This window comes from Schistocerca gregaria, chromosome 1 (assembly GCF_023897955.1).
Source record: "Schistocerca gregaria isolate iqSchGreg1 chromosome 1, iqSchGreg1.2, whole genome shotgun sequence".
NCBI lineage: Eukaryota > Metazoa > Arthropoda > Insecta > Orthoptera > Acrididae > Schistocerca > Schistocerca gregaria.
Window position 1 is genome coordinate 306971591 of NC_064920.1, and position 23646 is coordinate 306995236.

The 23646-nt window shown below is 41.2% G+C and overlaps 1 protein-coding gene across 1 annotated transcript in view; it reads right to left on the reverse strand.

Annotated features, from left to right (window-relative positions):
• Window positions 1–1289: 1289 nt before the first annotated feature.
• LOC126342851 (transmembrane protein 127-like) overlaps window positions 1290–23646 on the reverse strand; it is a 28490-nt gene continuing 6133 nt past the window's right edge. Inside the window, exons 4-5 of the mRNA XM_050001891.1 lie at window positions 11365–11499; window positions 1290–5087 (exon numbers count right to left, since the gene is read on the reverse strand). Of these exons, the coding sequence (XP_049857848.1) occupies window positions 4909–5087; window positions 11365–11499 (314 nt within the window). The 3' untranslated portion in view covers window positions 1290–4908. The remainder of the gene's footprint in view (window positions 5088–11364; window positions 11500–23646) is intronic.

The following is a 23646-nucleotide window of genomic DNA, read 5'->3' on the forward strand; positions in this document are numbered from 1 at the left end:
AATCAGTAACAACCATCAAACACCATGGCGTAGCCATCCAAAATAAGTTATAAGTGCAACGACCACAAAATTAATTGCAAGAAAAGCAGTGGCCAGGCTGAAATTCATTTCAAGAGTATTAAAGAAAACATTTGTAAGACCATTTCCTATGTATGGCTTATGAGGCTAGATACAGAAGACCCATAAAAGAATAGCACAGTTTGTTAAGAGACTGTTTAGCAAGCACAAGTGTTACAAAGATGCTCAGTAAACCCCAGTGGCAGATGCCACAAGAGAGGCACTACAGATTTACTGTTGTAATCCTGAAAGTGAATGTTTCAAGAAGAGTCACGGAACACATTATTTCTTAACACACATCTCACAAAATGACCGTAATCAGAAAACTGGAAATTAAGAGTTCATACGGAGGTTTATCAATAGTCTTTTTCTCATGCATCATTTTCGAATGGAACAGGGAAGTGGGGAAATGATAGTACTACCAGAATTACCCACCAAAATCACTGCAATGTGACTTTCACAGAGTGGTTGTATATCTGTTGCCCTATGCTTATTGCAAATCACGACCTGGCTCACTTCCAGGAATTTTGTCACCCCAAAATGAATGCTGCAATGTGTCTGACCTATAAACAGAGTTTTGTAAGGACCTACTGCCTTAATCACTTTCTCTGCACTGGGAGTGGTTGTACAACACCATAGCCCAATCCTCCTGTATGACCAGTTTTACCAAGGAAAGTAAGACTCTCTTTTCCCTTGCTGCCATGTGAGATTTGATTCATTACCCACTTTATACAGGGTATAAATTTTAGGAACTTCTCTAAAAAATTGTTTACAAAGGTGTGACTATTGGAAACATCAGAGAAATTACTCAGAGTTTTTCTTACATACATCCAAGTCGGTATTGCTTTTTCTGTTAGAGTTTCCTACAATGTTGTATCCATCAGGGGTAGATCTCAGCCTTGGTATTTAGTTATTAAGACTGATGAAAGAATTTTTAGCTGAAATGATTTAGTATACACATGTTTTGTATTTAATCAAAATAATTCCATCTGCAAGTAGAATATGCTCTGTTTTTCGCCTAACACGGAATTTTCAACTAATGAGCAGAACAAATAATTTGGTATACAAGTGCCTTCATCATCTTGCATAACCTCATGTTCTTTATTTTTACATTTCCTATGGATTTCACTTTTTTTGGCACTTTGATATTTATGTGCAATTTCTCCTGATATTTTACAGATAAGGAGACGGTGTCGGCAGGGTTTGGATACTCATTAGAGGAAAAAACCTCGTGAGCAAAATATTTTGTAATATTTAATGATACATTGCATAAAATATGTACAAGACATTTTCAAAAATATAATTCAGATAAAATATTTTCTGGCTCAACAACTTTACAGGATGGATGTTGCAGAGGTAAATATTACTTCAATAAATGTTAATGGTAGCAGTAACAATGTTTACAACACATAAATGTCTCTTTAAAAAACAGTGTTGTCTGGACTGTACAACGGAGAACAAACACTAAAAATAACAACACTAGCTATACTGTAACATCAATAACACAACAGTTAACGAATGCTCAGTGGCAAAGGGCACCTTTACATTCTACAGGCAATTTTTATAACATTAATAGAAAACATGATATTCACAAATGATCATCTTCCTCCTAAAATACAACACACCATTACATAGAATGTCCAGGTAATTATAACATTGTACAAGTCAAGGGTTTAACTATTGCAGGATTTGAGAGACTACTTTAGGCAACTCTGTACCTCTACATACATTGTTTGAAGAGTGGCTGCAGAAATATTATGATACTGTACAAAATTTACAAAAATGCAGTCCATGAAAAAGCAATCAATGAATCTTTAAGGAAAAATACAACAATAAAACAATTTATCACCATGATATCACAGGCAAGAAGTTAAATAACAGGCCAGATACAAAATAATACTGAATAATAAGCAAAATACTTGTACAGATTTTGTTATTAAATTATATTCAGAGGAATTAATTATATGGCACTTACAAAACAGAATTTCAACAATATTATTCTTTCCCAGCTGCAGAATTGTGGATATATGCAAAGTATATCATTACTTTATTCCAGTAAAGAATAATAATGCATTGCAGACAATTTAACACCTCTAGCAAAATATTTTATTTCAGTTCAGATTTAGCAATTACAAGTTTTTATGATGTACCAATAAATTGTTAATGGTAGTAACATAAGCAGTGTGTCCACTTTCCAAACACTGGATTGAAAATAAATGGAGCTGAGCTGTGTAACACAAATTTAAAAACACGTTTAATTTCCTGCAATTGTAATTTTACTTAATTTGTTGTCAGTACAAAGGCAGAGGACACCAAAAGAAAGGTATATGCAGAGTCCACAGTGAAGGAAAAGATTTAGAAATCCTGTATCATGCATGTCAGTATCTTCTACTTCCTGTTCTCCATTGTTAATCTGATAAAGGAACTTCAGAAAATTGCAGCACCTTAGGAGTCAATCTCTTAACCCCCCCACCCCCGCCCTCTTTCCCCACCCTGTTCTGCTACAGTTTGAAAAGCAGATGCCTTTGTCAAAAAAATTATTGTTGTTCATGATTTTATTTGAATAACTATACACAACACAAAACTGAACATAATGTGAAACATGCTGTAATTAACATTGTCTCATTTCAAATACATTGAAGGCTGAAGGGATTATTATACTGGAGATGACAAACTCTTATCTTGCTCCGATTTGAGAATCATCTGACTTGAACAGTTTAAGATGGCTCATAGTTTAATATCAAATCTGAACCACTAACCAACTTTCTTAATTCACTCAACGTATTGCCAGATGAAAACTTGATGCAATCTAACAGGACAGAAAAAGACAATTTAACACCCAAAGAGCCACTTGCGGTACACAGCATAGTTTCATAACTATTGAACCATCATTGTCCCTTTTTATACAAATTTTCAAAGAAATTCTGCAATACACTATAAACTTTCTCAAAGGCAGATGATTGAAATTTTTGTTTGGAAACTTGACACACTTGAAGATGACAAGTTTCACTAAAAATCACCACATGGAATGGAAAAATATACACTAAGTCAGATGAATCAGAAACACTGCAGCAAAACATAACACAGAAATTACCGAATGTCTGGCCTGCATGAAACAGAATGTAAATATTTAGCACAAGAAATTGTACAATCACTAAAACTCTTTATCACCACTGTGTGTCACTTAGCTAGGGCAACAAATTATTTTCATCCATTAACTGACATTTTACCTTGCAATAAGTGTACAGTCAGTAGGGAAGTAACACAGTTATAGAGTTGGTGAAAGAAAATTGTAAATATACCAATAATCAACTGCATTATTATCAAGGATCAATTTCAAATCATCATTCTGACTATCTTCTGACAAGTTAATGGCTAACTCCTGTCCAACCCAGTTAAGTATGTGCCTGGAGTTACAACAGTGTTATTTCAAATTTAGTACAGTCAGTTTTGTTAAACAAATCAAACTGTTTGCAGGCTACGGAACAAGGTGCAAAACAACATGAATAGAATAGTTCATTTTAGTCTTACTGTGGCTAATAATATATGGCATTTTGTCATTAAATTATTGTCTTCTGTATTCCCAAGATGACTATGCCCCTTATCCATTTGTAATACTAAAAAATAATAATGATATTTGAAGTGAAAGGTTCTAGTTACTCCTGTATTCACTATCTGTGCCGAGTACTGAAACAACTCCCTCTCACTGATACCACACCACGAAATGAACTGCACTGTGATGGCGAATTAATCATAATTCTTAATGCATAAAGAACTGCAGGGGGCAAGACACTATAAAGTGTCCCAAACAAAACAAAAATTTAGGGACATCTCTCATACAAACTATCTTTTAGTCAACCACTTTTTGTTATTTTTCTCTAAGCCACAATATACAACTCTCCATGCGTACATGCACATACACCTAGGCATTTAATAGATTTATAGATATAAAACTATTTAAACCTGCAACTTATGTTTCCTGTGTTCGTTAAAACTATGTTTCACTTCATCCATCAATTCTGTTCACACAGTAGAAAGCAGAAATTTCTCTGAGCCCATGTTATTCACAATGATCTATAACCTCTAATATTCCAAATGTTACACTTTCAGAATTGTTGTTATAAAACAAGTAGTGGTTTGAACTTTGTTTTACTGTATTCCTGAGATATAATAATCAAACAAGCCTGTGGTGCCTCATTTCATTTATCATTATTGTACCATCAATGTACCATCTTAAAACCACTGATAAACTGTTTAGTTCCCACATAACATTCATGTAATAGATTATTTATTATGAAATCAAGCACATTGTATTTAAACATGTCTAAAAATAAAAATAAATCAACCGCTTTTGTGCTGGAGATCATACACAAAGGACACAAACAGATACTCAAAAATTTTCTTAAAATAGAATTTGGTAAGAAATTTTTTAAAGAAATGTTCAGATGCAGATAGTGCAATGAAATACAGTCTCTTCTCTTAGACATACACCTACTAAAACTTAATCTAAGCACATATTTAACAAAAAAAAGTAGTAACAGTTAATGGTGATATGCACAAGGATGAGTTGCATTTAGATAAAAATATGCCGTGGTTTACAATGGAATACAAGCAAGTATATGTTTTTGTACACTGAGATCTGTGTACTGTTTGTAATGGAAAAGCTTTTTGAAAAACAATAATAACAAAATTTCACATAACATTCAACAAAGCTATTCTCCTACAACACTTAACGACCAAGTCACTGTAAGTACTACACGCGTACGCACATATGGTTTAGGACTATTTAATGAGCTACATAAAATATAAAGCAAGTATCACAGGATGTTTTAAGGACTGTTCCACATCAATTTATGGAGAGTACGGTGGTGGAGGTGGGATGCTTTCTAGTGGAGTGCCCCTGCCCCACCCTCCAACTGAGAATGTTTCCAGCCCATCCCAATCGCCAAAGATTCTCTGACGCTCTGTGTCTTCATTTGGCGAGTAATACTGGAGGAGATTACTTGCTGTTGCAAATACTGCAACCACACCTTAAACAATTCGAACAGATAAATCAATAAACTGGCAGTCTTTGTTATAAAATTAATTACACACTACATCAGAACGGAATAAAAATACATAAAGTACATTAAGTTCAAACTATGTCTCTTACTTCCATGCCTGAGAGGTAAAAAAGCCCAAGTTCAATTTCCTCATTTTCAGCTTAATCATACACTCCTAGAAATTGAAATAAGAACACCGTGAATTCATTGTCCCAGGAAGTGGAAACTTTATTGACACATTCCTGGCGTCAGATACATCACATGATCACACTGACAGAACCACAGGCACATAGACACAGGCAACAGAGCATGCACAATGTCGGCACTAGTACAGTGTATATCCACCTTTCGCAGCAATGCAGGCTGCTATTCTCCCATGGAGACGATCGTAGAGATGCTGGATGTAGTCCTGTGGAACGGCTTGCCATGCCATTTCCACCTGGCGCCTCAGTTGGACCAGCGTTCGTGCTGGACGTGCAGACCGCGTGAGACGACGCTTCATCCAGTCCCAAACATGCTCAATGGGGGACAGATCCGGAGATCTTGCTGGCCAGGGTAGTTGACTTACAACTTCTAGAGAACGTTGGGTGGCACGGGATACATACGGACGTGCAGTGTCCTGTTGGAACAGCAAGTTCCCTTGCCGGTCTAGGAATGGTAGAACGATGGGTTTGATGACGGTTCGGATGTACCGTGCACTATTCAGTGTCCCCTCGATGATCACCAGAGGTGTACGGCCAGTGTAGAAGATCGCTCCCTACACCATGATGCCGGGTGTTGGCCCTGTGTGCCTCGGTCGTATGCAGTCCTGATTGTGGCGCTCACCTGCACGGCGCCAAACACGCATACGACCATCATTGGCACCAAGGCAGAAGCGACTCTCATCGCTGAAGACGACACGTCTCCATTCGTAACTCCATTCACGCCTGTCGCGACACAACTGGAGGCGGGCTGCACGATGTTGGGGCGTGAGTGGAAGACGGCCTAACGGTGTGCGGGACCGTAGCCCAGCTTCATGGAGACTGTTGCGAATGGTCCTCGCCGATACCCCAGGAGCAACAGTGTCCCTAATTTGCTGGGAAGTGGCGGTGCAGTCCCCTACGGCACTGCGTAGGATCCAACGGTCTTGGCGTGCATCCGTGCGTCGCTGCGGTCCGGTCCCAGGTCGACGGGCACGTGCACCTTCCGCCGACCACTGGCGACAACATCGATGTACTGTGGAGACCTCACGCCCCACGTGTTGAGCAATTCGGCGGTACGTCCACCCGGCCTCCCGCATGCCCACTATATGCCCTCGCTCAAAGTCCGTCAACTGCACATACGGTTCACGTCCACGCTGTCGCGGCATGCTACCAGTGTTAAAGACTGCGATGGAGCTCCGTATGCCACGGCAAACTGGCTGACACTGACGTCGGAGGTGCACAAATGCTGCGCAGCTAGCGCCATACGACAGCCAACACCGCGGTTCCTGGTGTGTCCGCTGTGCCGTGCGTGTGATCATTGCTTGTACAGCCCTCTCGCAGTGTCCGGAGCAAGTATGGTGGGTCTGACACACCGGTGTCAATGTGTTCTTTTTTCCATTTCCAGGAGTGTATTTGTAACTCCCAGACATGATTTCACTCTTGTATGGAGGGCAGCAGTTGTGTTACAGTTCCACCCATTTTAAGCTGTACCTGAATCAGTCCTGGACTGGAACAAGTGAAGCAGTTTCTGAATTATAAAAATGATCATAAGTTGAAACTGTGAAAAGGATGCCCCTTTACCTCAGGTATGGAATTAAATTCCACATGGCAGAGACATAGAAAGACCCAATGAAGTATCCATGGACGGAAATAAAAATTACATTTCCAGTAGTAAAGAAATGTTACAAGGCATTTTAATCATGCTTAAAAAATATCATCATCTAAGACTGATTATGCCTTTCAGCATTCAGTCTGGAGCATAGTCCCCTTTATCCCCCTATTCAGTACTAACATTGGTGCCTCTTCTGATGTTAAGCCTATTACTTCAAAATCATTCTTAACTAGATCCAGGTATCTTCTCCTTGGTCTGCCCTGACTCTCCTACCCTCTACTGCTGAACTCATGGGTCTCTTGGGTAACCTTGCTTCTCCCATGCGTTAACATGACCCCACCATCTAAGCCTGTTAGCCCTGACTGCTACATCTATAGAGTTCATTCCCAGTTTTTCTTTGATTTCTTCACTGTGGACACCCTCCTGCCAGTGTTCCCATCTACTAGTACCTGCAATCATCCTGGCTACTTTCATATCTGTAACCTCAACCTTGTTGATAAGGCTCCCATACAACAAAGTTGGTCGAAAGATTGAACGGTACACAGATAACTTAGTCTTGGTACTGACTTCCTTCGTGCAGAAGAGAGTAGATCGTAGCTGAGCACTCACTGCATTAGCTTTGCTACCCCCGCTTTGAAACTGTTGTTCCACTATTGTTATTTTGTAATAAAACCTGGCATAGTTCAAATAAAGTAGTCACTTTTTTGTATATATAATAGTTAAATTCCTACAGGTGGCTTCAGTTGTCTAATATGAGTATGATTCCAATAGTGCCGTTTGTTGGATGCAGAAGTTCCGCTGTTCACCGTGTCTGTCTCAATTTGGGTGTTTCTATACCATTTTTCTTTCTGGATGTGCTTGCTTGCTGCTACTTGATATAAAAAGTTATACGAAAAAACTCATAAGTTCATCATTCACTTTCGATTTATTTCACAGGGAAGTACAACTTCGTTCCACGGCTGCATCTCAACCGACCACAGCCGACTCTACAAGTGACAAAGGATGACTCTAGCTTCAAAGATATTCCACTCGACACCCAAACTTCCGCTTGTAATAAGTCTCTTTGATATTGTTCGTCATTTCCACCAATATCAATCAATATATTGCAATTTTTAAACATAATAGTAAATTAACATAAAAAATAAGTAGATTATAATTTATAAAAATTCCGACAAAAATATAAGAGAAAAACATTCACCACTTCGCCCACTAAATTCCGTATCGATAACTTCAGTTGAAAATAATACATCTCCCAGATCCAATACAGCTTCCAGTTCTTTCACTGTGTTGCCATCCTGTGAGAATATGCATCCTAATTATTTGAAACTGTCCACCTGTTCTAACTTTGTTCCTCCTATTTGGCACTCAATTTGTTTATATATCTTTCCCACTGCCATTACTTTCGTTTTGGAGATGTTAATCTTCATACCATAGTCCTTACATTTCTGATCTAGCTCTGAAATATTACTTTGCAAACTTTCAATCGAATCTGCCATCACAACTAAGTCATCCGCATAAGCAAGACTGCTTATTTTGTGTTCACATATCTTAATCTCACCCAGCCAGTCTACTGTTTTCAACATATGATCCATAAATAATATGAACAACAGTGGAGACAGGTTGCACCCTTGTCTTACCCCTGAAACTACTCTGAACCATGAACTCAATTTACCGTTAACTCCAACTGCTGCCCGACTATCTATGTAAAGACCTTTAATTGTTTGCATAAGTTTGCCTCCTATTCCATAATCTCGTAGAACAGACAATAACTTCCTCCTAGGAACCCAGTCATATGCCTTTTCTACATCTATAAAGCATAGATACAGTTCCCTGTTCCACTCTTAACACTTCTCCATTATTTGCCGTAAGCTAAAGATCTGGGGTCCCGACAACCTCTACAAGGTCTAAACCCACACTGATTTTCATCCAATTTGCCTCAACTAATACTCGCACTTTCCTTTCAACAATACCTGAGAAGATTTTACCCACAACACTGATTAAAGACATACCATTTCAATTATCCTGTGTAGCCATTTAAGACCTGACATTCCACTGTATTTGATGAATTCCGACATAATTTCATCCACCCGAGCCGCTTTACTGCACTGCAATCTATTGACCATTTTCTCCACTTCCTCAAATGTGATACTATTTCAATCATCATTCCTATCCCATTCTACCTTGAAATCTGAAACATTACTGATCGTATTTTCACCTACATTGAGCAACTCTTCGAAATATTCCCTCCATCTGCGCTAGGCATCGCCAGCAGTTTTCGTGACCTGTCCAAAATACTTGTCATTTCCTTCTTACCTCCCTTTCAAAGACTGCTAATTACACTACAGAATGGTTTTCCAGCAGCTTGACCCATAGTCTCCAACCTGTTTCCAAAGTCTTCCCGAGATTTCTTCTTGGATGCTGCAATTATCTGTTTGGCCTTGTTTCTTTCTTTCTTCAACACAACTTTCTCTGTCTACCTGAGTTCTAGTATGTAGCCATTTTTGATACGCCTTCTTTGTCTTTTTACAGGCTGCCTTGACTGTGTCAGTCCACCAAGCTGTTTGCTTCATCCTACCTTTACACACTACTGTTCCAAGACATTCTTTAGCCACTTCTAGTACTGTGTCCCTGTACCTTGTCCATTCCTTTTCCAATGACTGTAATTGACAACACTCAACTAACTGGTATCTTTCTGAGATCACTTATGTACTTGTGCCTGATTTCCTTATCCTGAAGTCTCTCCACTCTTATCCTCTTACATATGGACCTGACCTCCTGCACTTTCGGCCTCACAATAACAATTTCACTGCAGATTAAATAGTGATCAGTGTCATCAAAGAATCCCCTGAATATGCGTGTGTCCCTCACAGCCTTCCTGAATTCCTGATCTGTTGTTATATAGTCAATGACAGACCTGGTTCCCCTGCCTTCCGAAGTATACCAGTGAATGTTCTTATGTTTAAAAAAGGAGTTTGTAATTACTAAGCCCATACTGGCACAGAAATCCAGGGGTTGTTTCCAGTTCCTGTTGGCCTCCATATCCTCTCCAAATTTATCCATAACCTTTTCATACCCTTCTGTTCGATTTCCAATCCTGGCATTAAAATCACCCGTGAGCAGAACACTGTCCTTGTCCTTTACTCTAACAACTACATCACTGAGTGTGTCATAAAAACTATCAATCTTATCTTGATCTGTCCCTTCACCATGTGAATATACTGACACAATCCTAATTTTCTTGATAGACACTGTCAAATCTATCCACATCAGTCGTTCATTTACATACCTTATAGAAACTATGCTGGGTTCCATTTCTTTCCTGATGCAAAGCCCTACACCCCATTTTGCTATTCCTGCTTTGACTCCTGAAAGGTAGACATTGCATTCTCCCATTTCCTCTTCTTTCTCACCCCTTACCCGAATATCACTAACAGCTAAAACGTCCAACCCCATCTTATTTGCAGCCTCTGAGAGCTCTACCTTCTTCCCAGAGTAGTCCCCATTGATATTAATAGCTCCCCATCTCGTTACCATTCGCTAACCGAGTCTTATCTTAGGAGTCCCTGGTTTGTCAATTAGAGGAGGGACTGTCACCTTCAAAGGTCCGAGGCATTTTGCTCTGATTGTTGCCAGCATCATATTTAAAGTACCACGGAAGCAGGTTGCTAGCCTTACTTGCCCTAGGCCCCATTGAGTTTTACCCCTAACGGTTGAGGGACTAACTGTTGGATTTGGTAATCTTTGCTGTCTCAGCACAAAGGTGACCATGACTCAGAATATGTCCGAGATGCCCAGCCTTATTCCAAAGTCACTGGTATCCCCTGTCAGGGCCACTTACTTGGCCACTCATACGTTGCCCATGGTTTGTGAACTAGGGCATGACAACAGAAACCCACCATGAACTACATTGACCTTAATTCTAAAATTGTTATGGTACCTCCATAAGTGAATGGAACTCAAAGAGAGTTTTAGTCAGATGTCCAACCATGATGCATTTCTATAACTTCACATTGTGCACATTAAGCACAGAGGTATTCCATTCTTTTATACGTATTATCTTCAGATGCTTGATCAGTCCCCACATTTCATTTTGCAAAAGCACTAAAGTCATTTAATGCTTCAGGAGTAATTTGTTTAAAAACATGACCCATGTGTTTATTTTGCATTTTTCAAATCAGAAGGCCCCCTGCTAACCTGTACAGCTCTCACTCATAGTATATAGGATGCAGAGCGCTGATCAGGAAGTGGATCTAATAAGAGATACTGACACTGTACACTGTTTCAGGTGCCAGTGTGATTTGTTTAGGTTTTTTTTTTCCAAGGCTATGATGAAGGCAGTATATACAGCAGAGATGCAGCTTGTGTTTCAAAATTATAAGAGGTTTGCATTTGAATAGGTTATTAACACAAGAGCATAAGTTTCTAACTGTAATACATAATTAAAAATAAACATAAATGAAAAATATGTTACCTGCTGCTGTGATGGTGTAACAACCATACTCGTAAGCAACTTTCACTTCCCTTTCCGGGTTGGAATTTTGAATTACTCTCTGCAGTAACGTTGTGATATAATAGCACAGTCCAATAATGGCAACTACACAAATAACTGGAAAGAGAGGGGGAGAGAGCAAGTATGAGAGCACAAACTTTACAAAAAGTCACTTGCACATGTGGCCAACTAATGAGACATGTTCAGAAAGTAAGAGTAATGTGATCATAATGGGATGTGGGTTTTTTTTTTTTTTTAAGGTTGGCAAACTGAGTGGTAGGAGTGGGGTAGGGGGGGCACTGACCAGAGCGAGCATCGCAGGTATATGGTAATATGCAAAAAACCCAAATTCATGTGAAACCCCAAATTCATGTGAAACCCCAAATTCATGTGAAACCCCAAATTCATGTGAAACCCCAAATTCATGTGAAACCCCAAATTCATGTGAAACCCCAAATTCATGTGAAACCCCAAATTCATGTGAAACCCCAAATTCATGTGAAACCCCAAATTCATGTGAAACCCCAAATTCATGTGAAACCCCAAATTCATGTGAAATCACATTGTACATCCCATTTGCATGAAAGATGTCAGTACGAAACCCCACAAAGTGCAAGCCACATGCTGTGATCTGCTTTTTCATGGAAGAAATAACATCTACCAAAATTTTTTCAAAAATCAAAACAGTTTACAGCAAAGGTGTTATGTAAAGAGTGTGTTTAAGAGTTGTAGGGAGTTTAGTGGAGGCAGAACAAATGTTCATAACAGAGGGGTGGAAGACCATCAATTTTCGCTGATGAATTGGTGGGGGGGGGAAAAAAAGCAAAATAAAATAAAATAAAACTTTTCACGAAGACCCTGATTGGCAGAGGATGAAATTTCTGTGATGTTTCCACAACTATTCTTTTAAGTAAGACACTTACAGAAAAACTGGCTTACTGGAAACTGCCCAAGATGGGTCCCAAAACAGCTGACAGAATAGCACAAGAAAATTCAGGTCAATAGCACTCACAAGTTTTTAGAGCAACTTTAAATGTAAGGTAAGGATTTTATGAACTCTATTGTGAGTGGAAATGAAACGTACACGACTCATTACACACCCAAGACAAAACGACAATCATCACATTGGTGTCAAATTAATTCCCCATCTGCTAAAAAATTTGAAACCACAATTTCCAGCAAAAATAAAATAAAATAAAAAATGGCCTCAGTATTTTGGGACCAAACAGGCATCATTTTGGTTGAATTTCTGCCTCAGGGGGAGATCGTCAATGTGCAACAATATAGTCATACTCTAAAAGACTCGGAAGGAGTATTCAATCAAAAGGAAGGGAATACTGCCAAGACAATTGTGCTTATTGTACGAGAATGCCATTAATCACACAGCTTTATCTACCAAGATGGTATTCGGCTCTTTTAGTTGGGATGTTTTGAACCACCCCCTTATTCCCTGGCTTGGTGACTTTAGGTTACTATCTTTTCACTTCCCTGAGGGCATATACGCTACTGGCCAATAAAAGTGCTACACCAAGAAGAAATGCAGATGACAAATGGGTATTCATTGGTCAAATATATTATATTAGAACTGACCTGTGATTAAATTTTCACGCAATTTGGGTGCATAGATCCTGAGAAATCAGTACCCAGAACAACCACCTCTGGCCGTAATAACGGCCTTGATACACGTGGGCATCGAGTCAAACAGAGCTTGGATGGCGTGTGCAGGTACAACTAGCCATGCAGCTTCAACATGATACCACAATTCATCAAGAGCAGTGACTGGTGTATTGTGACGAGCCAGTTGCTCGGCCACCATTGACCAGACATTATCAATTGGTGAGAGATCTGGAGAATGTGCTGGCCAGGGCATCAGTCGAACATTTTCTGTATCCAGAAAGGCCCGTACAGAATCTGCAACATGCGGTCGTGCATTATCCTGCTGAAATGTAGGGTTTCACAGGGATCAAATGAAGGGTAGAGCCACGGGTCATAACACATCTGAAATTTAATGTCCACTGTTCAAAGTGCCGTCAATGCGAACAAAAAGTGACCGAGACGTGTGACCAATGGCATCCCATACCATCATGCCGGGTGATAAGCCAGTATGGCGATGACAAATATACGCTTCGAATGTGCGTCCACCACAATGTCGCCGCCAAACACGGATGTGACCATCACGATGCTATAAAAAGAACCTGAATTCATCCAAAAAAATGACGTTTTGGCATTCGTGCACCCAGGTTCATCGTTGAGTACACCATCGCAGGCGCTCCTGTCTGTGATGCAGCGTCAAGGGTAACCGCAGCCATGGTCTCCGAGCTGATAGTCCATGCTGCTGCAAATGTCGTAGAACTGTCCGTGCAGATAGTTGTTCCTTTGCAAACGTCCCCATCTGTTGACTCAGGGATCGAGACGTGGCTACACGATCCGTTACATCCATCTGGATAAGATGCCGGTCATCTCGACTGCTAGTGATACGAGGCCATTGGGATCCAGCATGGCATTCCGTATTACCCTCCTGAACCCACCAATTCCATATTATGCTAACAGTCATTGGATCTCGACCAACACGAGCAGCAGTGTCACGATACGATAAACCGCAATCACTATAGGCTAGAATCCGACCTTTATCAAAGTTGGAAACGTGACGGTACGCATTTCTCATCCTTACACGAGGCATCACAACAACGTTTCACCAGGCAACGCCGGTCAACTGCTGTTTGTTTATGAGAAATTGGTTGGAAGCATTCCTCATGTCAGCACCTTGTAGGTGTCACCACTGGCGCCAACCTTGTGTGAATGCTCTGAAAAGCTAATCATTTGCATATCACAGCATCTTCTTCCTGTCTGTTAAATTTCACATCTTCGCAGTGTAGCAGTTTTAATGGCCAGTAGTATATGTGTGAAAGTTATTTTCAAGTGATGAGCAGGTGTAGAAAGAAGTTCTGAAGTGGGGGAAGGAGCTGTCATCACATGCACTGAATGGGCTGATGATTATGCCAACAAAGTGTATCAACAAGTGTATCAACAATATCCTGTAATTTTTTTTTCCCAATAGCACTTTTTCTAAAAAATGTATAAAGATCTGGTGCACTTAATACTGAACATGCTTCATACATAAGATCAAAACACACACACACACACACACACACACACACACACACACACACACACACAAACAAACACACACACACACACACACACACACACAAAAACAAACACACACACACACACACACACACACACAAAAACAAAACACACACACACACACACACACACACACACACACACACACACACACACACACACAAGCAAACACAAACAAACACACACACACACACACACACACACAAACACACACACACACACAAACACACACACACACACAAACACACACAAACACACACACACACACAAACACACACACACACACAAACACACACACACACACACAAACACACACAAACACACAAACAAACACACACACACAAACAAACACACACAAACAAACACACACACACAAACAAACACACACACACAAACAAACACACACACAAACAAACACACACACACACAAACAAACACACACACACACACAAACAAACACACACACACACAAACAAACACACACACACACACAAACAAACACACACACACAAACAAACACACACACACACAAACAAACACACACACACAAAAAAACACACACACACAAACACACACACACAAACACACACAAACACACACACACAAACACACACACACAAACACACACACACAAACACACCACTATGAACTGTACCATCCCACTCGCAAAACACCTGCATTTTCAGTTTGGTTGGCATAGAATCATAGTTTATAAAAAATGCATAAAATATATCTGATTTTGAGGTAACTAAGTAAATGTTACATTAAAAAACTCTACCATTAATTCCTTAGTTTAACAACCACTTTTCATATGTTAAAAATAATCAAAGAATGATTAGGATTTAACTTGTCTTCAACAACAAGACAATTAGATATGAAACATCTGAACATTTCTCGAACAACTGAGCAGGCAACTTATTTTCAGTAGCTTCATATTTAGCATTAAAATCAGTTGCTCATCATTACTGCAATGATTTACACATGCATTGTGCCATTTTTCTACTTGGAATCTAATAGAATAACAGATCTCTTGTATTTAGAAGTAAAATACACAGCAAAAGAAATTCAACCCTATAGCCGCATCTGCCAACGTCCAAATATCATTAATTAACGATTTTATCTCTCTCTCACACACACACACACACACACACACACACAGTCTCTGGCAGGTGAAGCCCGACTGCGAGCAGCAGTGCATGACGAGAGTGGCAACTGGGTGGGGGTATGGAGGAGGCTGGGGCACAGGGGGAGGGATAGCAACGTAGGGGTGGGGAATGGTGAAGTGCTGCTTGTGGGAGCGTACGGGGACGAGGTTAAAAAAAGGGTAGGGCAATAAGATACAGTCTGGTGGTTAGATTGGGGGGGGGGGGGGGGGGGGGGAAGCATAGTGGGAAAGGACAGAAGTAAAAAGTCTGAGGAAGCATTGGTGGAACTGAGGGCTGTGTAGTGCTGGAATGGGAACAGGAAAGAGGCTACATGGGTAATGACAATGAGGGTCTGTCAGGAATGTATTATATATTGTAGGGAGAGTTCCCACCTCGACAATTCAGAAAAGCTGGTGTTAGTGAGAAGGATCCAGATGACACAGGCTGTGAAGCAGTCACTGATCTGATGATGTCATACTGGACAGCAGGGTGGCCCAGCTGTTTCTTGGCCACAGTTTGTTGGTGACCATTCATGTAGACAGACAGCTTGTTGATTGTCATGCTCACTTAGGATTCAACGCAGCTGTTGCAGCTTAGCTTGTTGATCACATAACTTGTTTCACAGGTAGCCACGCCTTTGGTGGGATAGGTGATGTTTGTGACCGGTCTGGAGGAGGTTGTGGTGGTGGTGGTGGTGGTGGTGGTGGTGGTGGTGGTGGTGGTGGTGGGAGGAAGTGTGGGACAAGAGTTGCATCCAATTTTATTACAGGGATATGAGCCACAAGTGCCTTGAAATGAGAAATGTCCTATCCACCATCATTCCTACACCTCCTACAGTGATATTCTGCTGCCTATCGAACCTACACAATATACTCGTCCATCCTTACACAACCCCTGCCTCATGGCTCATGTCCCTGTAATAGACTTAGATGCAACACTTGTTCTGTACTTTCTTCCACCACACCTGCTCCAGTCTGGTCACAAACATCACCTATCCTATCAAAAGCACAGCTACCTGTGAAACCAGCCAAGTGATCAACACAATCAAACATCTTTGCTAAATCAAAAAATATGCCTAGCATTTGAAACCTTAATCCATACAGTACCTGATAGAGAAAAGAAAATATAGTATTTTCAGTTCTTAAACCACTTCTAAAACTGAACTGTACATTTGATAGCAGACACTTCCTTCGCAACTAACCACACAGTTTTAATTTTATCCTATAACTTAGCTATTCTATTTTCATACCACATAGCTTGACTGTGACTATTTCTAACATTTTGATGTAATTCCCACTTTGTCCTACAAGATATCCTTATCCCACTAGTAAGCCACACAAGCTACCTTTTATTGCTATTACCCCATTTAGAATGTTATAATGGAAAGCAATTCTCAAAGAGCAAGAGAAATGTGTTACAGAAAGCATTATATTCGTCATCTATGTTATTGGCACTACAAATGTCCTGTCACTCTTGTTCCTCGACTACATTTAAAGAACACTCTGTTGCTGTTTTCTACAAGTTTGTAATTATATACAACACTTGTCCGAGTACAAAAATCTTTTAGTGTTAAAATTTGTGCATCATGGTCCGAAAGGCCATTCATCCTTTTACCAACAGAATGCCCAACTAGTAATGAAGAATGAACAAAAATATTGTCTATGGCCGTGCTACTGTCCCCCTGCACCCTGGTTGGAAAAAAATACAGTCTGTGTCAGATCATATAAATTTAGTACATCTTCCAACTTCCTCTTTCTTGCACAATCACATACAAAATTAATATTCACATAGAATTAATTTTTGGTACTTCCTATAACATAAAACAAGAACCCTCTCTTGTTCTGAGCAGAAATGCTCTTCATTCAGAGTTGGGGACCTATACACAACAACAGTTAGAGATTTAGTTCACTGAATCAAGACAGTTTACACTGTAATTATTCTCAGAACTTAGTCTCATGGTTCGACAATCATCCACAGAGGCCATACAATTTTATTTTTAAGAGTTCATAGGTAATGCCAATAAGAGAGCCAACATTCACAGTAAGTTTTCCACAGATGGCCATAGGTCTTGAATCTCATATCTGACAGTGTGACCTCTGGGACACAAAGTCCATAAACAGTATATCTATGATGCACATACTGAAGTTCACACCTTTGGGTGGATGCCAGAGCGGGTGAAAATGATGAATCTAATCCCCTTTACTAATGGCACCAATTTGTTCACAAATAGCAAAACTTTTAGCATACATATCAAGTATCAACATGCTGATTTTAATGTAGTTGTTCTACATTCTACACATTTCTAGATAAGATTCAGATTGCTTTAACATTAACATGGATCATTTATTTAATTGAATTATTAATGCTGAAGTGGAAATGACTTATGTTCAAAGTTCTTCTGTCAGGCATCAGTCGCAAGCTGTAGAGCTTTGTGTCATAGAATTAGCAGAGACCATTGCTATGGGCAGCTGCCAAGCCAGTGAAGAAGGCACACACAGTAGTAGTAAGGGCACAAGCTAAGTAGTGTCTTGTTGGGGCAGTTCATTGTTAAGATAAGCAGAAATAAATGACATAACTGTGAAATGAGGTCATTTCTACCTCCTAAGAAGAGAAGGGACATTCACATCTGACTAGATTATGAAAGTAAATGTCTTTATAATACTTTATTAGAACTGATTACCAGTTTCAGTTTTGCAGCCATTGATCTAAAAACATAGCAGCATTACTCAGGCACGTAATCAGTACATCATGAGTTGACTGAACACCTATGTGATGTTGCTGATTTTTTAGATCTGATGGCGATTGTAAAATTCAAAATGGGTTACCAATTTTTATTAAATATTATGTGACCAACACATTGATTTATAATCCAAATGACTTTATACTAAAATTAACACATCTGTGGGACTCAATGTTTGAAGAAAAAATTACCTATTCCTTACAACTGGGATATTCTGAATAATCACTGTATACAATTGTGAATCTCTACTGTTTAATAAACTGATAAGAGGAACCAACACCTTGAGCAAAAACAGACAAAATATCTAGCAACAATTTTTTTTTTTTAAATAGCACCCCTTATTGGTAAAAAGTGCCGTAATTGCTATTAAAGGTTGAAATTTTCTGATTACACTGAATTCAATAACAGAAATGACAAAAGGGATACAAAAGTGACATTTAACTGCCACAGAGGTAATTTCAAACTTGTTGTTGCTGTGGTCTTCAGTCCAGAGACTGGTTTGATGCAGCTCTCTATGCTACTCTATCCTGTGCAAGGTTCTTCATCTCCGAGTACTTACTGCAAACTACATCCTTCTGACTGTTTAGTGTATTCATCTCTTGGTTTCCCTCTGCAATCTTGACTAGAAGAAATCAAGTTGTGCCACAAATTTCTATTCTCTCCAATTCTATTCAATACCTCCTCATTAGTTATGTGATCTACCCATCTAATCTTTAGCATTCTTCTGTAGCACCACATTTCAAAAGCTTCTATTCTCTTCTCTTTCAAACTTAACTCCATAGAATTACTTTACACTACAACACTGGCTGGTAACACAGTGCAGCAATGAAGATTGTCACAGAACAAAAATGTGTGTTTGTAATGTAGTTCAGTGCTCGGATGACAATGGTGAAAACCATTGTTCACTATCAATTAAACTTAGTTTTGGAAAAACATATCACTTGCACTCGGCCACATTATTAATGTTATCGCAGTGTTTAGCACATTCCATTATTTTAGGAATAGTGTAGCCTGGTGATGGGAGTGGAGAGGGGAGGTGGAGATGGCAACTTGAGGTAGGTAAAGGGAAGTTGCAACTGCATCAGTCAATCGACTACCTCACTATAAGATCACATAGTATGAATTCTTGATAACTGTACATCTCCTAACATGATTAATATTGTTTGCGCATGTTCGCGGATTTATTATACTCTGCGATGCCCAGGAAGTGTGTTAATTCAGCAAATTTTTTCTGTTACGTGCATGACAAGTTTATGACAGACTCACAGACATTTTCACCAGTCATCAAAAAGGCATTTGAATTGTATTTTGAATCAAAGGGATGTGAGAGTAAGTGCTGGGTACAACAGAGCTGCTGCTCATATTGGTTGGTTGTTTGGTTGGTTTAAAAGAGGGGGAGGAGGGAGGGGGGAGAGGGGAAGAGGGAACAAACTGCTAGGCCATCAGTCCCTTTTTCCGATTAAAATAATTACACAAGGGTGGGAGTAAAATAATCGAGACATACAAAACACAACTGGAAGAAAGGAGAAAACCACAAGAATGACAGAAGGGCAACAAACACTAAAATGGGCAAAATCGGACAATAAAACCACAGAGAGAGACAAGAAACATGTAGAAGAGACAAAAACAAGAGAGCAGATTACCATGACTGGCTGACCATGAGAGTATAAAGGAGAAACCAGCAACTCTGCAACACCTTAAAACCGCCACCCTGAAAGCACTAAGGTGCAGGACACACAGGGACAAAGGACATGTGCTACAACTTAGATCAAATGATAAAACCCACCCTCGTGAATAAAATGTAAAACTAAAGCTGCTGTTGAGGCATTGGCACCTAACACTGAAGGTTGGGTGCTGGGAAAGTTAAAAGTCCACCGCAGAGTGGCTAAAAGTGGGCAGTCCAGCAAGAGGTGGATGACCGTCATTTGTAAGCCACAGTGACACCGAGGTGGGTCTTTGCGATGGAGGAGGTAAGCATGCGTTAACCCGATATGGCCAATGCAGAGCCGGCAGACAACAACTGATTCCGCAATGCCTACATGACCATCAGCCATTGAGCCATCGGTGTAAACCACTTCATGGCCCCGGTACATGTCAAGAATCGAGAGGAAGTGATAGAGGAGATCCGCAGGGTTAAAGGAGTCCTTAGGGCCATGTGAAAAGTCCAGAAGAATCTGCAGCCTAGGCATACACCATGGAGGTATACGTTAATGGACCTCAAGGAGAGGTGATAGCGGGAAGAGATCCAGTTCTGACAGAAGGGACGAGGCGCGAACCGCAATCGTAAGCCCTGACGTGGGCTGCCAATGCGGAAGATGAACCGCCAGGGTTGGGAAAAGGAGACGGTAATTCGGATGCACAGGAGAACTACAAATGTAAGCAAAGTAACTGGCGAGCAGTTGTGCATGCCTAACATTCAATGGAGGGACTCCGGCCTCTACCAGGACACTGGTCACTGGACTCATTCTAAAAGTTCTCATCACTAAACGAACACCACAATGGTGCACTGGTTTGAGTAAACACATTGCTGAGGGTTCTGCCAAACCGTAAACCAGACTCCCATAGTCAGGGCAGGATTGAACAATGCCTCTGTAGAGATGCAATAGTGTAGGGTGATCTGCACCCCAGTTGGTGTTGCTCAGGCAATGTAGGGCACTGAGGTGCTGCCAGCACTGCCGCTTAAGCTGATGAAAGTGAGGTAGCCAAGTCAATTGGGCATTGAAAACCAGTCTAAAGAATCAATCAATATGTCTCCTCTACAGGGAGTGGATTGTCATTAAGATAAAGTTCTGGTTCTGGATGAATGGTGTTATGCCGACAGAAATGCATGAAACACGACTTCACGGCTGAAAACTGGAAGCCATGGGCCTTTTGAATGGCTCCCTGTAGGCGCTGCTCAGTAACACCGGTATTGGGGGAGCAGTACGAAATGCAGTCATCCACATACAGAGAAGATGAGACCGACGGTCCTACAGCTGCTGCCACACTGTTAATACCCACTAAAAATAGAACAACACTCAATACAGAGCCCTGTGGAACACCATTCTCAGGATTACAGGGGGAACTAATTATAGGAGGCACTGACTTGGACATGGAAAGTACGGAGCGACAGGAAGTTTTGGATAAAAATTGGGAGCGGACCGAGGAGACCCCACTCATACAATGTGGCAAGGATATGACAACACCAGTTCATGTCTTATACTTTACGTAAATAAAAAAGAAAACGGCAACCAGATGGCATCCTGAAAAGGCTGTTTGGATGGCAGACTTGAGGGACACAAGATTATCAGCGGTAGAGCGACCACGGCAGAAGCCGCCCTGACATGGAGCCAGTAGGCCACGTGACTCCAGGACCCAGCCAAACCGCCGACACACCATATGTTCCAGCAGCTTACAAAGAAAGTCGGTGAGGCTGATGGGCTGGTAGCTGTCCACATCAAGTGGGTTTTGACTGGGTTTGAGCACCGGAATGATGGTGCTCTCCCACCATTGAAATGGAAAGACACCATCACACAAGATCCAGTTGAAGATTATGAGGAGATGTCACTTGTAGTCATACGAGAGATGTTTAATCATCTGACTGTGGATCCGATCCGGTCCAGGAGCTGTGCCAGGGCAATGTGCAAGGGCGCTGAGGTGCTCCCACTCTGTAAATGGGGCATTATAGGCTTCACTGTGGCACATAGTGAACGAAACTTTCTTTTCCATCCACCGTTTGAGGGTGTGAAAGGCTGGGGGGTTGTTGTTCGACACAGAGGCTAAGCATAGCGCTCAGCAATCGCGTTTGCGTCGGCAGATAACACGCCATTGAATGTTAATGCCAGTGACACCTGTCAGAGTCTGGTACCCACAAAAACATCTGATCTTCGTCCAGACTTGGAAAGGTGACGTATGGCACCCCATGGTCAACACATACCTCTCCCAACACTCCTAAATCTGTCGTTTTAAAAGCTGGCGAACACGGGCACGGAGCCACTTAAAGGCTATTAGGTACTCTAAGGAAGTGCTGTAGAGCTTGTTGACTCTCTTTACTTGCCTCAGCGACTTCTTGCAACCACTAAGGGACTGTCTTTCACTGGGGGCACCCTTAAGAAGAGAGATCTAGGTCCTCAGTGGACGCCAGAATCTCCACCTCATCCTCAGACACAGAGCTTGTAGGTAGTGATGGTGTGGGTGCCACCACAATGCATTGGTTCTTGGGGTTCATTTCTTTCTAGGTTTCTCTCACTGCTCCGTAGGTTTGTCTGGCTGTGAGGGCTTCACTTATTCAGTCTCAGGGAATGAGGAGGAACATGAAGCCCTACGACCAACTAACTGTGGTTGCTTCAGCCACTGGCGGGTGTCAGCTTTGCCACTGGTAGGAACCAGGTAAGGGGGTGACCCAAGAGATCCCTTCCTCTTGAGAGGAGCTGAAGAAGACTTATGCTTCTCTGGCTGGGAAGTGGGGACCGACATCCCCCATGGTTGGGGGGAGGGAGGGGAGTGTTGCTCCTGAAGTAGGTTGTGCAGGAGCAACAGAGAGGAAAGTGCCCCTCACCATCAAGGGGGCAGGTGGAGTCTGACGGCTCAGAGCCAACTGTACACAGTGGAACGGAAGACAGTAGACCGATGTCACAGTGGTGGCGTGGTTTGACATCATACGCACAGGATGTAGCCTCTCATATTTTCTCTTAGCCTCAGTGCAGGTCAGTCGGTCCAGGGTCTTTTATTCCATTACGTTTCTTTCTTTCTGGCAAATCCTGCAGTCTGGCGAACAAAGCGAATGGTGCTCTCCACAGTTGACACAGATGGGAGGTGGGGTACAGGGAGTATTGGGATGTGGAGGACGTCCACAATTCGGACAGGTGATGCTGGAAGTATAGAAGGAAGACATATGATCGAACTTCCAGCACTTAAAGAACTGCATTGGGGGAGGGACATCACAGCAGTAGACCATCACCTTGACCTTCTCAGATGTGTCACCCTTGAAGACCAAGACGACGGCACCATTGGGAGATTGCAAAAGAAGGTCCCTGTGAAATATGATACCCTGGACCATATTTAAGTTCTTATGAGGCGTGACAGAAACAGGAACATCCCCCAGCTTGCCACAAGTGAGTAGCGCCCGTGACTGGGCAGAGGATGCTGTTTTGATCAAGACCAGCCCTGACCGCATTTTGGACAAGCCCTCCAACCTCCCCAAACTTGTCCTCTAAATGCTCCACAAAAAACTGAGGTTTGATTGACAACAAA